This window comes from Salmo salar, chromosome ssa19, assembly GCF_905237065.1.
Source record: "Salmo salar chromosome ssa19, Ssal_v3.1, whole genome shotgun sequence".
NCBI lineage: Eukaryota > Metazoa > Chordata > Actinopteri > Salmoniformes > Salmonidae > Salmo > Salmo salar.
The window spans coordinates 14,922,760-14,938,774 of record NC_059460.1 but is presented as its reverse complement, the minus strand read 5'-3'; the positions used below and the strand labels follow the sequence as shown (position 1 = coordinate 14,938,774).

Sequence of the window (16,015 nt, the reverse complement as noted above, 5' to 3'; positions counted from 1 at the left end):
GAAAAAACAGACAACACATCAAGCTCTGACTGACTAATAACATGACCAAGAGTATCCATCCATTACTCTACAGCTGTGCAGAAGGTCTGATAAAAATGAAACCAGCAGTTCTAATCTACAATATTGCATAGATGACAGGAATTGGCTCAGTGGAATTTTGCACCTCTGATAAGACCGCTTCCTGACAGCACCATTTTATATGCAGATTTTTCACTGGTGCAGTGATGTTAAGAAAAATATTGGCCAGGTTACAGTCCAACACTGGACTCCTGTCAGACCCAATACCCATCTGTTACAGGCCACAATGGGCAAACACTGCATGCTTAGGTGTGCTGAAGGTAATGTTGCATACATACAGGACATTGGGAGTTAATTGACATTTTCAACAATTGTACATGTTTCTATAATCAGATCAGAGATGGAGGATACGGTGTGAATAAGAGCCGAGATTGTGTTATGCACTTTAAAAAATGTGACATTGTGTTTTTATTGCCTCAGAGTTTTACATCAGACATGCGGCTGAACTTTATTGGTCAATACATAACGGAAAAGTCTAAAAGCTGATGAGGTCCTGGTCTTGAAGCAATAGCATTACTTTAAAATCCGTGGACCTTCAACTGCTCCTCCCTGACAATGCCGATCTGGTGGGGGAAAGATACAAATTAGGCTACACAATAACAGTAAGACCACAGGACACACTAACAGAAGAAACAACAGCCAGTAGGTTACAGTCATAGTGACTACAGAGCCAAGAGTATGTGGAAAAAAGCCCATGTCATGCGGCCATTAGCATTTTTCACACATCATGGTAAAAACATCTATACATGACCGAGCTTCACAAATCGATTTTTCGATACTTCCAGATAATTTGGACATGATGGGACAATATATTGTAATATCGGTCCCATGACTTGAGTGGGATTTGTGTCACAAATGCTAAAACTTTAGCAGGTGGAAACAGTGCCGGGGAAAATAAACCAAATCTTGGATTGCTGTCATACCTTGTCTGTAGACTGCTTACAGGGTAAGAAAACCAATGAGTAATTTTATAATTTGGGTGAATTACCCCTTTAAGGATTCCAGCATTAAGTTTCTGCACCACTGATAACCCTTTTTCTCAGAATTTTCTCAGAATCAAAACATTGTCACAACTCTGATAATGCTGCACTACAGTTTGTTTTTTCTATTGGTTCTGTTAAGTATTCATTTTAGACTATGCTTAAGTACTATAGAGTATGTGTGTGACCAAGTTGTGTGAAATGCAGCAAAGTATCTAACATCTGATTACTTGAATGCATTTACTTATCCAGAGAGACTTACAAATCAGTGGATTCAACAAGTGTAGGTAAGACAACCACACATCTGAAAGAAGCTTACCTCCATGAGGAACTGGCAGATGTTTTTTCTCTGGTCTCCCTGCAGCTGGATGACTTCACCGTACTCAGGGTGCTCAATCACAGTACCATTGCAGGCAAATTTCTGTCAGGCACAGAGAGACAACCCCAGTAAATCACAACATGCTTAGCTTTGTGTAAATTAGCTGACATTGGCATGAAAAGTTGATTAATTAGTAAACAAACAGTCTTGTGTATTTGTTTTGTAACACATTCCAATTTGAGATAATAGAATAAGACACAAGGAGAGATTGAGAGGGGCATGTGGCTAAGTAACCTTCCCATTAGCATTCAGTGCATCACCATCTGACTAACACAAGCCCAAAGCCAGTTTTAATCACTAGCTAGGTACGTCCTCGTGTGTGTGTGTGGGGGGGTACCCGAGTAAATTCCCCAGTGATAACTGGTGGCTTATGGAATAAAACGGACCTATTGATGCTGCAAATAGATTTTCCACTATACAAAGGGTAATAGCCATCGACCATAGCGGTTCAGCATCATGCACTCTGAGTGTTGCTTACAAATGGATGTAAACAAAAAGTCCTCACGCTAATCCCTGCCTACACATACCTCAATACTCCAGTATCTCTACACATTTGGTACTGACACTGTACATAGCTTCCCCGCTTGTTTTCTTAGACTTTAATATTGAATATTTCACTAGGCTAGGGCTTACAAGTAAAATGTATTTGTACATGACAAGAAATCTACTTGAATACGTCTAGACCGCATCATCACCTTCTTGAAGGCCTTCACAAGCTTCTTCTTGTCGTAATCGGCCGCGATCCCTTGAACAGTGGTTAGGGTCTTGCGTCCGTTTCGTTGCTGTATCCTTATGTGGATTTTATCTTCTGTCCCTGCCGGGAGTAAGTCGTCACCCTTGGTTGCATCAGCAAAGGGATCTGAAAAGCAAAGGGGAGAAAACAATTCTGCGCGTTTAGTTAGCTACTCATGCTAGGCTAAATTCGGTGATGGGTGTCATATCAAATGTTGCACTGTTATCTCTCTCTATATATAAAAAATAAGTGATTTTATTTAGAAATACCACTTTCGTCCTGGCTGGCTACTGTATTCTATTAGATGGTTAGCTAGCTTGGATTCAACGTTCACTAGGTGACTGGTCGTTTTGCCCCGTTTAGGACACCCAACACGATAGAAGCTTAAACATGGATAACATCACTAGCCAACGTTAACGCGTAATTACACAGACCGTAGCTAACACAGACCGTTGCCATGGGAAGTTGTCTGGCCAACGTTAGCGCCAGCTTTTAGCTATATAACTATTTTACAATAATTTAGCTGGGCCATCGTATTTCATTAAACTGTTTATTTTCAAAACAGCCTTGGCTAAATTGTACCATCAAGTCAAGAATGGTCAAATGTACATTTGCTAACGTTACTTGCTACTGTCAATTAACGTTAGCCTTTCTAGCTGGCTAGAATTTGCGCTTTAACTTACCAAAAGATTGGAGGTTCTGAATAGAGGACATGCGATATTAGGACGATAACTTTGTGGAGATGAAATACCTCGGCGATGTAATGCCGTGCCTACTTATATGAGTATTATTTAACAAAGTAGCTCAAATAAAAGGACAAAAACAACCTCAGCGCACGCCTCGTATCCTTGACAAAATGGCTTCGAACAAAAAAGTATTCGAATCCGTTTGCTTTTGTTCGACTTCATCGTTGGTGCTAGCAAGCCATCGACCACAATGAATTTGTGGACTCAACACTGCCATCCACCTTGTTGGAGGGACGTTGCCAAACCAGTAACTTGGTGAATATAAATAGGAAACGCATAGTTTGCACAATTGTTTATTACACATTTTGAACAATTACTTTATTATAAGTCACTGACAGTATTAATGCTGATATACATGTAACGTAATTTAAACATTATGGTTGAAGTCAATTTAAAATACCGTTTTATCGTCCAGTGTAAACAAGGTATCACACCTATTTTCGGTATGATTCTCAGAGCATAACGTTATAAAATTATTTCAATTATACAGTCAAAGTGAGCTATATTATAGAAATATCATGACATCTGTCCATTGCTCAGCAGCTCTTCATGACATGCCAATTCCAACAAGTAGTGCCACCAAAAAAGCCACATTTCCTAGGAAAAACAGGACCAGTAGTAACAACGCCTTGCATGCCTGTGGGGAGAAATAAATACAATCACACCGTAACAGAATAGTTAATGTGTCACTTAAATCACTAATACAATAAGTATATTGAAAATGTGATTCAATGGTGGGATTCAGCTTACTGATTCAGAAGCACCCTCTTCGTTATCTAGAAGAACAAAAAAGTTGATTGATGTAGTATTGTCAAAGAATAGCAAAACCAGTACACTGCTGTTGCTGGTATCAGTTTGTTTATTCAAGCTTATGCGTCGCCTATCGTCCTTTGTCAAAGCTTTAGGCAAAGGCCAAGAGGCCGAAAAATGTTGGCAGATAAATCGTTCCTTAAGATACACAATATTAGGTTGCTCAATATTGTAGGGGGTCGTATATCATTAACCGGAATTTAACAAAATGAAGATGTATATTTGTTTTCGCTCACCACTGCGCTTGCAGCGCATGTGAACATCTAGCAGGATGTAGAGTGTTGCCTCCCATCCAACAAAACCACCCATCACCTTCAGAAGCCACTTATCCTCAGAGCTGTCAATCAACGACAACCCAGTGAATATGGCCGCCACTGGAAGAAAATGTTAACACAATTACTAACATGGCCATAGAGCAACAAACATCTGACAGAATAAAAAACACTTTGTACTATGCAAATAAAATATGATCACGTTCCTTACCAGCTAAAACTTTTATCGCCACTGCATTTAAAGCATGCGACCAATTAAAGAGGAATCGCCTGTGAAACACATTGAGAAAATAAGGCACATTGTCTATAAGCTATTACACATAAGGAAAGTCACATACAGGAGGTATGATTATGGATCCCTTACCAGCGACTTTGAGGTCCACATCGGAACATGGCAGCGATCGGCTGGAAGAAGGCCAGAATCATAACGACCCAGCCCAACACAGGATGGGCTCCCTATGAACACAGTGTCCTCATAAAGTGTCTCGTAACCATTTCAATTATCCGAGCCTTCCATAATGAAGTTGGTTTGTTTGAGTGAGAAAACTGTAGGCTATCCAGCATTTGTCAACTTCATTCAGAAGATATTGGCTATTAAGACTGACGTTTGATTTAATAATAAATGAATAGGCACAATAAAAAGGTTTGATACATACCCCACTCCAGCCTCTAACATATGAGAAGGACAAAATGAAGGCAATGGTGGTGGCAGCAACAGTGAATGTCATAAGAAACACGTGTGCCTGATGAACAAAAGCCAAGAGGACATAATGTAGCATCATTATTTAGTACTAAGAACTTTCCACCTAATACAATCTAGACCAGGAGTTGTTAAACTTTCAACTCCAATGAGAAATGTACCATCCCCCTGTGATGCAAATAGTCTTCCAACAAGTCAAATTAAGGCAAGGCACCACAGGTTGAAATTACATTGGTCAACAAATTCAAACTTCATGTAAACTCATTTGTTTGTTTTATCATACTGTCAATTTTATGAATTTGAACCACATTCAAATTGACATCTATAATTTCAAAACTCTACATTAAATCAATTTAAAAGCCCATTACATAGAACGTTAAACTGTAATATTTACATAGTAACTTTGTAGGGATGGTGATTTATAAAATAGGTATCGCGATTGATTGGGTAAATTCAGGAGAGTTGTCTTTAACTGCCATTTTATGAAAGTTGGACTCTTCAACTAATTTCTCATCTATCGTCATTCAAAGTGTGTGGTTTTATTAGATAAATTCTCAAAACGTGTACAGAGGGAATTATTGATGTGGCAACATTTTTATTCTAGGTAACATTTTAATAAAAAAATAAACACTTCACGTACACGTCTTTAGTATTTTGCATAGAAAGATTAAGTTAACTCAAACATTAGGAACACCTTCCTAATATGGAGTTGTGCTGTGTGTGTCTCAGAACAGCCCCAGTTTGTCGTGACATGGCCTCTTACAAAGAGTCCAAAGTGTTCCACAGGGATGCTGGCCCATGTTGATTACAATGCTTCCTGTAGTTGTCTGGATGGTGGCTCATTCTTGATACACACAGGAAACTGTTGAGTGAAAAACCCAGCAGTGTAGCAGTTCTTGACACAAACCGATGCACCTGGCATCTACTACCATACCCTGTTCAAAGGCACTTACATTTGCCTTACCCATTCACCCTCTGAATGGCACACAATCCATGTCTTAATTGCCTCATTTATCCTGTCCCACCACCCACCAGGGTGTGGTGCCTCGCCTTAAAAAAATAAGTTTGATTAGATATACACGACACACCTCTCACACGCCTAGGGCCCAAACTTTGCATCCTGACCCATAGATAAAGAAAACTTCATCTAGACGTGCCAATGTGACAGATGTCAATGTGCTGGATTAACAGTATCGCTTCAGATGTTTGCGACTGGGAGTTCCCGGATCTCGGCCTCGCAAACACGTGACAGCCCGCTTGACACACTTAGCCAATCATGCAATAGTAAAAGGTACCAATTCGGTAGCGACAATTCAAGCAAAGGCGGGAGATCACAATCGAACGCCGTTATACTGTACCCAATGTGTTAGTGTAACAGAAACTCACCAGAAACCAAACATCTTGCCAACATTCCTTCTCCTTGAGATACCTGGCTGTGATCATTCCTAGACTACCTGTGGTCATCCATGCTATCAACATCAGGGCACCTGAAGCGCAACAGCATAACCAGTCAACAATACACAAGTATCTGTAGTTATAATCAGTATATTACAATAATGTTTGATGTTATGCATGCAAACTCTCCTCACTAGGACAAAAGTAACATTACCATGTGCTTTGATAAGAGGCTGGATTGCATTGGTGACGACCTGAGGTCTTGAAATATCCAGCTTAGTGTCACTGATGAAGGTGCTTGTATGATGCCCAATTTCCCCTGTGAAAGTCAACCAAAGAGATAGAATAACCTTAGTTCAGCATTCATGTGTGTTGCATGTTGGCTTGACGTCATCTGTACCACACCCAAAATATACTGCTCCAAAAAATAAAGTGAACACTTAAACACATCCTAGATCTGAATGAAAGAAATAATCCTATTAAATACTTTTTTCTTTACATAGTTGAATGTGCTGACAACAAAATCACAATAATCAATGGAAATCCAATTTATCAACCCATGGAGGTCTGGATTTGGAGTCACACTCAGAATTAAAGTGGAAAACCACACTACAGGCTGATCCAACTATGATGTAATGTCCTTAAAACAAGTCAAAATGAGGCTCAGTAGTGTGTGTGGCCTCCACGTGCCTGTATGACCTCCCTACAACGCCTGGGCATGCTCCTGATGAGGTGGCGGATGGTCTCCTGAGGGAACTCCTCCCAGACCTGGACTAAAGCATCCGCCAACTCCTGGACAGTCTGTGGTGCAACGTGGCGTTGGTGGATGGAGCGAGACATGATGTCCCAGATGTGCTCAATTGGATTCAGGTCTGGGGAACGGGCGGGCCAGTCCATAGCATCAATGCCTTCCTCTTGCAGGAACTGCTGACACTCCAGCCACATGAGGTCTAGCATTGTCTTGCATTAGGAGGAACCCAGGGCCAACCGCACCAGCATATGGTCTCATAAGGGGGTCTGAGGATCTCATCTCGGTACCTAATGGCAGTCAGGCTACCTCTGGCGAGCACATGGAGGGCTGTGCGGCCCCCCAAAGAAATGCCACCCCACACCATGACTGACCCACCGCCAAACCGGTCATACTGGAGGATGTTGCAGGCAGAACGTTCTCCACGGTGTCTCCAGACTCTGTCACGTGCTCAGTGTGAACCTGCTTTCATCTGTGAAGAGCACAGGGCGCCAGTGGCGAATTTGCCAATCTTGGTGTTCTCTGGCAAATGCCAAATGTCCTGCACGGTGTTGGGCTGTAAGCACAACCCCCACCTGTGGACGTCGGGCCCTCATACCAACCTCATGGAGTCTGTTTCTGACCTTTTGAGCAGACACATGCACATTTGTGGCCTGCTGGAGGTCATTTTGCAGGGCTCTGGCAGTGCTTCTCCTGCTCCTCCTTGCACAAAGGCGGAGGTAGCGGTCCTGCTGCTGGGTTGTTGCCCTCCTACGGCCTCCTCCACGTCTCCTGATGTACTGGCCTGTCTCCTGGTAGCGCCTCCATGCTCTGGACACTACGCTGACAGACACAGCAAACCTTCTTGCCACAGCTCGCATTGATGTGCCATCCTGGATGAGCTGCACTACCTGAGCCACTTGTGTGGGTTGTAGACTCCGTCTCATGCTACCACTAGAGTGAAAGCACCGCCAGCATTCAAAAGTGACCAAAACATCAGCCAGGAAGCATAGGAACTGAGAAGTGGTCTGTGGTCCGCACCTGCAGAACCACTCCTTTATTGGGGGTGTCTTGCTAATTGCCTATAATTTCCACCTGTTGTCTATTCCATTTGCACAACAGCATGTGAAATTTATTGTCAATCAGTGTTGCTTCCTAAGTGGACAGTTTGATTTCACAGAAGTGTGATTGACTTGGAGTTACATTGTGTTGTTTAAGTGTTCCCTTTATTTTTTTGAGCAGTGTATTATAATTAAGCAATAAGGCCAGAGGGGTTGTGGTACATGTGCCTTCGGGAAAGTATTCAGACACCTTGACTCTCAGGTTCCAGCCCTACTCTAAAATGTATTAAGTTGTGTGTCAGTGTCACATCGGACTGAATGCCAATGTGACACTTGGCATTCAGTCCAAAGAGTTTAATCTTGGTTTCATCACACCAGAGAATCTTGTTTCTCATGGTCTGAGTCTTTCAGGTGCGTTTTGGCAAACTCAAAGTGGTCTGTCATCTGCCTTTTACTGAGGAGTGGCTTGCGTCTGGTCACGCTACCATAAAGGCCTGATTGGTGGTGTGCTGCAGAGATGTTTGTCCTTCTAGAAGGTTCTCCTATCTCCACAGAGGAACTATAGAGCTCTGTCAGAGTGACCATCGGGTTCTTGGTCACCTCCCTGACCAAAGCCCTTCTCCTTTAATTGCTCAGTTTGGCCGGGCGGCCAGCTCTAGAAAGATTCTTGGTGGTTCCAAACTTCTTCCATTTAAGAACGATGGAGGCCACTGTGTTCTTGGGGCCCTTCAGTGCTGCAGAAATTTTTTGGTACCCTTCCCCAGATCTGTGCCTCGACACAATCGTGTCTCGGAGCTCTACAGATAATTCTGTCGACCTCACGGTTTGGGTTTTGCTCCAACATGCATTGTTGACTGTGGGACCTTATATAGACAGCTGTGTTGCTTTCCAAATCATGTCCAATCAACTGAATTTACCACAGGTGGACTCCAAGTTGCAAAAACATCACGGACAAGCAATAGAAACAGGATGCACCTGAGCTCAATTTCAAGTCTCATAGCAAAGGGTTTGAATACTTATGTTTTTTACTTATTACATTTGCAAACATTTCTAAAAACCAGTTTTCACTTTGTCATTATGGGGTAGTGTAGATTGATAAGGAAAAAATAAATACATTTTAGAATTAGGCTGTAACGTTACAAAATGTGATGAAAGGGGTCTGAATACTTTCCGAATTTTCTGTACCAGGGATAAAGGCTGGACTTCTGCACAACAAGGCAGAGTGCTTGGATAGCCCTTAGCCTTGGAATATTGGACATATTCCCAAAGTGCCTTATTGCTATTATAAACTGGTTACCAACGTAATTAGAAGTTAAAATATATATGGCCTGATATACCACGGCTTTCAGCCAATCAGCACTCATTGTTCGAAACAACCAGTTCATAATCCTTGTCAGATAACACAATCTCAGTTATAACAATCTGAAAATCAAATGGAAGCGGGATACAACCATGTCCTCTTTTGTCATACCCTACCATTACTGGTGCTACCATACTGTAAGATTTGGTCTCATACTCTACCATTACTGGTTGGTCCGTGCGCAAACATGAGGTAGTAGGGGGAACTGGACCGTACCGATCGCTGAGTTGAGATGGGGTTCCTAGTCATGAAGGAACAGCTAATGATACCATCCTTCATTGATGATTTAACATCAGAAACATTTCCCTACAAAATGACAAACAAGAAACATTTGCATCAATACCAATTGTTTTTGGATTTATTAAGCATCAGGGTTGAGGTCAATTCCATTTAGATTCAGTCAAGTCAGGAAGTAAACATAAATTTCAATCCCAATCATTGGAATGGACCCCAACCCTATTAGGCTTTATGTAAACACGTACGCCATTCATGTCATAATAACAAGCGAGTGTGAGAGAAGTTCAATACCAGGGGAACTATGTCTGGCCTCCTTCTTCCTGTTGAATAGGCGTGTTGCAATTGGATGATCCCGTTACTGTCCCGGCCACAAATAAAGATATCATCATTTCCCTTATGAGAAGATGAGGAACACAGTCACATCGGTTGAATTTGCTCATTCAAATGTAGAGACATTCAGTCCAGTTACTTTTATATAAATGAAAAAATAAAAAGTTTAATTTGAAAATTGTTTGAGGGATAGCCTGGTAACAGATCTGTTAGTGCAGTCTTGCCAACTCCTAATGGTCATTGTCATGCCAAACATGTTTGACCATTAGGAGTACCAGGCTAGATGAGGGCAGTGAGCGTTACCATCATCTGGTCATCTGAGAAGCCGATGGCGATGTAGCCATCTGAAGGGCCGTTCATTTCCAAATGGATAGCTGTATCCCTGGTAGAGGTCATAGTAGATAGGAAGTAACAGTCTGGGCTGACCCCAGGGTCACAGTTCAGAGGTTGCCTGAAACAGACCTTACTGCTGCCACATCCAGCACTCGAGATGGACAACTGTTGCAAACATAAATCAATCTTTCTGTAAAGCACTTGGGACAACTGATGTAAGTTCTTACAAATATATAAGTTTGAAAATCTAATATGGCAATATTGTCAGAGTCAGTTACTTGCGATACATTGTTAAGATGATGTTTCAAATACTGTTATCCGACACCATACGTACTGAGGATTGCGATGGAAATACTGCTGTAGATGAGGCGGAGGTGGTAGAGGTGATGGGTATGGATGTTGCAGTGCCGCTGAAAGTGACTGGATAACTTCTCACGCCAACCCAGAAGGTGGAGAAATCTATTACAAAGGACGCACTGGCAGAACAAATAGTACAACAATGTAATAGCATCCAGGGCTGGTTTCCCAGACACAGTATTACACAAAAAAGCATGTTCAATGGTGTTGTTTCGCCATTGAAAGTGCTTTTTTTTGTCTAGGACTAGGTTTAATCTGTGTCCGGGAAACCAGATCTGAGGGTATAAGTACTGAACATTCTGGTTCAGGAGCTACAGGATGGATGAATCACATGAATTGGATAGAGTTGAAGTCATCTGATGTGGGGGCCCTCCATGTTCCCTGGATGGATAATTTAGCTGATGCTGATGTGTGAGAAACTGCAGACTTCTGGGAACAGGAAAAAAAAAAGATGCATGAACATTTAGTTATGTTTTATTCCGACGCAACAGGGTGATTCCACACCAGGAGGGCCCAAAATTATGTCTGGCATCTCAGATTTTCTATGTGAGAATTACCAGAAAGGATGTTTTAAATTTTTTACATTTGTATCAAACCATGATGAAAGTGGTCATTTTAGACCTATACATGCCTCCTGTAAGACCCTATGAATCGTACATTATATAGACAGTCATTTTTTTAACATTAATTTATTTAACATTAAATATCAAAAGATGCACGTCTATAGAAAAGAGACTGCACTCTACATGGGACAACCACAGAGCAGGTTCAACTTGCCCGGCTCCCATACATTGTCCATCTTTCACCAACGTGGATGAACAAGAGAGCTCAGTTTTAGGCTTACTGGAATTCAGTAAGCCTTGTTTTGAGTTTCAAATAATAAGGTCCCTGCTACTACTAGGTTTCAGAGTTCAACCTGGTCTCCACACACCTTAGACTTGTGGTGCAACCTCTAAATTATGATACATTTTAGGAGCACCCCCAACATAGTGAATGGAAATGGGTTAAAAGGGAACTCCCTCTACTAGTGATTTGCTGAATGTGCGATCCTAAAGGAGGGCTGTGGTTAACAACCTATGTCAATTTCTCTCTCTAAAACTGGCATCATCTTCAAAAGAAGGAGCCCACTGGAAATTTGAAGAGTATAATATAAAAATAAAAAGGGTACTTGAGATTCAGATTTTTTTATGTTAATTTATTCAATGTGAAAAAGATTTTAGAATCTTGACAATCCATATTTAGATCACTATTAGGAGAATAATGACACCAAGACAGCTGCATCATGTATGGTTCACTGATCATAGGGTCTTACAAGAAGCATGTTTAGGTCTAAAAAGGGCCTAAAATTATCATGATTTTCCCCCAAATTAAGTAACTGTGAACATTTCCAGGCCAATTAGAAATGCCAAAAAAATATTGCCTTCCTGGGTTCAGATGGCTCAAAACAGATTTCATGAGCAAACTACATAATGTAGGCTGGTGGGTTTGGGGTAGCAGGAAGACCCATGCAGGAACAGGATATTTGATCAGTTTGTAAATAGCGTTTTCTTACATCTTAAATACATTTAGGGCTATAAGATGTTAAAAAAACATTACTGTTTCAATGTTATGTAATACTGTAGCTCTCATAACAGCAAATCAGGCTATAGACCATGTGGGAAGACAGAATTAAATTATACAATCTTTATGGGAATAGACTCACAGGTTGTCCGTTGCAGGTGAGGAGCTGGGCCTCTCCACCTGTTACAGTGAAGACTCCCACAGGACTGCTTCCATTATTAACTGCTCTGGCTTGTAACATGAACCCAATGAATGGAGTGGAATCTGCCAGGAGCCGGACTGTTAACACAGTGTGTAGTTGATTTAAAACGCCAGTTGCATCACCATTGAAAATGGAGACAGAGATTCAGTCCATATCTACTTTTAAAAGATAGCCCCACAACAGCCAAACCATAAGATTAATAAAAACTATAGTGGCGAGTGTTCAAGGTCACTGCATGAAAAATATGACATGACTTCCCACCTGTTATTTCGTCACCCTCCTTGAAGCTGGACCGATCAGCGGTGACGGAGAATGGAGCAGGGCTCGTCTGTGCGGTTACGAAGTGTTGCGGTGCCATATCGTCACACGCCTCAGTCACCTCTCCAGAGCTGTAGCACCGCACGACCCGCAGAACACACGCAATGATCAATATGTATCGATCCATCTAGATGAAATGAAGCCGAAAAATAATTAAGAACAGGCTACTGATGGAGAGCGTGGCGTACCACAGTCGACAAGTTAGGGAGTTTGGGTGAGGGCAGAATTTCTAGTTTAGTGCCTTGTGTGCGATTAACGTTTAGACAGAGAGAGGAACTCCCTTCTGGATACTAGTGTGGCAAGTACGGCCATCGCCTTAAGCACTTAACCCTGTGACACTAAAGTGTTCTTACAACACTTACAAAAATACAGCTAGTTCTGCCTCAGAACAGTTGGTTTCGTTACCATTTTTTTTCTACCTAAACACTACATCTTATAGAAGACAACAGTTGCTACTATACATCTGGGTATAAGGATATTAATTATGTAATACAAGTAAACTGAGGATACAACTTAATAGAAATACTTAATTGTGCAAAAAGATCAAGATTTAACAAAATCGATTGGCAGTAGGCCTATTAGGTGATAAAACAAAATCTTGCCTTTCAGACATAGACACACTACAGAGGGAGTCTCCAACCCTGCTCCTAGAGAGTTACCCTTCTGTAGTTTTCACTCCAACCCCAGTTGTAACTAACCTGATTCATCTGATCAACCAGGTCATTATTAGAATCAGGTGCGGTAGATTAGGGTTGGAGCAAAAACGTACAGGAAGAAGGTTGGAGAGCCCTGATATAGAACAATCTGAAAACACCATTGTTGCTCTATCTGGCTTGAGCAATTAAATAATCAGGCACACCTGAAGTGTTACCTGCCATACAAAACTAAGACAATAAAATTGAAGACAATTGAAATATTTAAAGTAACTGTCTAGTGTGTCCAGATTTCTATGAAATAGCTTACCTATAATTAATTACAATATGAGTTTAATAGTTTTCCTTCCAGAAAATGGTAATTAAGTATGGTAAAAGCAGCTTTTCTGTGTTGGAATGGTGTAGGCATACCCCAACAACAGAATGGCATGAGATTATACCATCATTAAAAATACAGACGTGAGTGGACCACTGATTAGACTGCTCAGCCAATGAGCTAATATGACACGTTCTTTGAGGAAATAGCAAGCAGTTTTAAAACTGTTTGCGATTGAGGTGTGGTTTTATAAGTGTTTTTTCTCTAATTCATGCTTTTGCCACAAATACAACAATAGGACAAGTCAACAACTTTATTCGGGTATGAGTTATATACAAACTTTTAACAGTGACATTTTAACTGGATATTTATTTTTAATTTAACTGTTGGCAGTTGGGACTTATAGTAAGCACTGTTTATGGAAGGATTTGAATGTTGATGAATGAATACAAAATATTCTCTTGCTCTAAATAAATAACTTTCATACACATTTAAAAAGAGTCCAATGATGTCTCTAGTGAAGCAGCCTCTCCTTCAAAGCTAGCCTACATGGCATCATCCCAACTTAAAGAGCTTCAGAAGGACTTTATTACAAGAATACAGTCAATAGGATTTAAAATAAATACAATACTTAATTAACTATTTAGATGGACATGTTACATATTTATATACAGTATTTGTTAAAGCTTACATACATTTAAATGTATCTACTATCAGCTTATAATATAACACTAAAGGGTAATGAGAATAAATTGTTGAAATAATGGTATTGTTCACTTTATACCAACTTCCAATAGCAGGCCTATGTTACCATTGGTAAGTGATGTTATTCCACTAGGTGGAAGGCTACTCCTCACTCTGCGCTGCAGACTTACTTGGATGCTGTCCTGGACACAATTAAAAAGGAAGTGTCTGGTGAACAAGATTAGGGGAGAATCTCAATTGCCTACTCATCGTGTCCCCTCTATCTCAAAATCCATTAGAGAAGGTCAGAGGGGAGGGACCTCTTGCGTTCTCATCCAATGGGTTTTGAGGAGGTGAGGAGAGAGGGCGTGAGGAGTATGCAATTGAGATTCTCCCTAGGACATACAGTGCCGTCAAAGTATTCAGACCCCTTGACTTTTTCCACGTTGTTATGCTACAGCATTATTCAAAAATTGTTTAAATACAAACATTACCTCATCAATCTACACACAATACCCCATGACAAGGCAAAAACAGACTTTTAGAAATGTGTGCATAAATATTAAAAATAAAAAACAGTAATACCTTATGTAAGTATTCAGACCCTTTGCTATGAGACTCGAAAATTGAGCTCAGGTGCATCCTGTTTCCATTGACCATCCTTGAGATGTTTCAACAACAACTTGGAGTCCACCTGTGGTAAATTAAATTGATTGGAAAGGTACACACATATCTATATAAGGTCCCACAGTTGACAGTGCATGTCTAAGCAAAAACCAAGCCATGAGGTCGAAGAAATTGTCCGTAGCCCTCCGAGACAGGATTGTGTCGAGGCACAGATCTGGGGAAGGGTACCAAAATATTTCTGCAGTATTGAAGGTCCCCAAGGACAGTTTGGAACCCCCAAGACTCTTCCTGGAGCTGGCTGCCTGGCCAAACTGAGCAATCGGGGGAGAAGGGCCTTGGTCAGGGAGGTGGCCAAGAACTCGATGGTCACGCTGACAGAGGTCTAGAGTTCCTCTGTGGAAACGAGAGAACGTTCCAGAAGGACAACCATCTCTGCAGCACTCCCACAATCAGGCCTTTATGGTAGAGTGGCCAGACGGAAGCAACTCCTCAGTAAAAGGCAGATGACAGCCCACTTGGAGTTTGCCAAAAGGCACCTAAACACTCTCAGACCATGAGAAACAAGATTCTCTGGTCTGACGAAACCAAGATTGAACTCTTTGGACTGACTGAATGCCAAGCGTCACGTCTGGAGGAAACGTGGCACCATTCCCACGGTGAAGCATGGTGGTAGCAGGATCATGCTGTGGGGATGTTTTTCAGCGGCAGGAACTCGGAGACTAGTCAGGATCGAGGCAAAGATGAACGGAGCAAAGTATAGAGATCCTTGATGAAAACCTGCTCCAGAGCACTCAGGACCTCAGACTCGGGCGAAGGTTCACCTTCCAACAGGACAACGACCCTAAGCACACAGCCAAGACAATGCAGGAGTGTCTTTGGGACAAGTCTCTGAATGTCCTTGAGTGGCCCAGCCAAAGCCCGGACTTGAAACCGATCGAACATCTCTGGAGAGACCTGAAAATAGCTGTGCAGCGACACTCCCCATCCAACCTGACAGAGCTTGAGAGGACCTACAGAGAGGAATGGGAGAAACTCCCCAAAAACAGGTGTGCCAAGCTTGTAGCGTCCTACCCAAGAAGACTCTAGGCTGTAATCGCTGCAAAAGGTGCTTCAACAAAGTACTGAGTAAAGGGTCAGGAATACTTATGTAAATGTGA

General features: G+C 41.6%; 2 protein-coding genes across 2 annotated transcripts; both read right to left on the bottom strand.

Annotated features, from left to right (window-relative positions):
* Nucleotides 1–457: 457 nt before the first annotated feature.
* On the bottom strand, nucleotides 458–3,114 carry eif1b (eukaryotic translation initiation factor 1B). The gene is made up of 4 exons (XM_014157400.2): nucleotides 2,854–3,114; nucleotides 2,133–2,296; nucleotides 1,378–1,479; nucleotides 458–641 (listed from the first exon to the last, which is right to left on the bottom strand). Exons 1-4 carry the CDS (start codon nucleotides 2,882–2,884, stop codon nucleotides 597–599), a joined length of 342 nt encoding a protein of 113 aa, XP_014012875.1. The 5' UTR covers nucleotides 2,885–3,114; the 3' UTR covers nucleotides 458–596.
* Nucleotides 3,115–3,193: 79 nt separating this feature from the next.
* On the bottom strand, nucleotides 3,194–13,272 carry LOC106578511 (putative ferric-chelate reductase 1). Its single transcript, XM_014157398.2, has 16 exons — nucleotides 13,181–13,272; nucleotides 12,522–12,705; nucleotides 12,201–12,337; nucleotides 10,830–10,927; nucleotides 10,476–10,617; nucleotides 10,112–10,306; nucleotides 9,770–9,871; nucleotides 9,403–9,547; nucleotides 6,308–6,412; nucleotides 6,085–6,185; nucleotides 4,655–4,741; nucleotides 4,363–4,454; nucleotides 4,210–4,268; nucleotides 3,963–4,100; nucleotides 3,667–3,692; nucleotides 3,194–3,553 (listed from the first exon to the last, which is right to left on the bottom strand). Exons 2-16 carry the CDS (start codon nucleotides 12,703–12,705, stop codon nucleotides 3,464–3,466), a joined length of 1,701 nt encoding a protein of 566 aa, XP_014012873.2. The 5' UTR covers nucleotides 13,181–13,272; the 3' UTR covers nucleotides 3,194–3,463.
* Nucleotides 13,273–16,015: the final 2,743 nt, after the last annotated feature.

Bases quoted from the DNA above. Each gene is read 5' to 3' on its own strand.
- eif1b (XM_014157400.2), bottom strand. From the start codon at position 2,884: ATGTCCTCTATTCAGAACCTCCAATCTTTTG. The intron at 2,297-2,853 runs GTAAGTTAAAGC...TTTGCTTTTCAG, and splicing joins TCAGAACCTCCAATCTTTTG to ATCCCTTTGCTGATGCAACC. The intron at 1,480-2,132 runs GTGATGATGCGG...TGTGCCTGACAG, and splicing joins TTGTGAAGGCCTTCAAGAAG to AAATTTGCCTGCAATGGTAC.
- LOC106578511 (XM_014157398.2), bottom strand. From the start codon at position 12,705: ATGGATCGATACATATTGATCATTGCGTGTGTTCTGCGGGTCGTGCGG. The intron at 9,548-9,769 runs GTATTGAACTTC...GTCATTTTGTAG, and splicing joins GGCCAGACATAGTTCCCCTG to GGAAATGTTTCTGATGTTAA. The intron at 3,554-3,666 runs GTAAGCTGAATC...TTCTCCCCACAG, and splicing joins AAGAGGGTGCTTCTGAATCA to GCATGCAAGGCGTTGTTACT.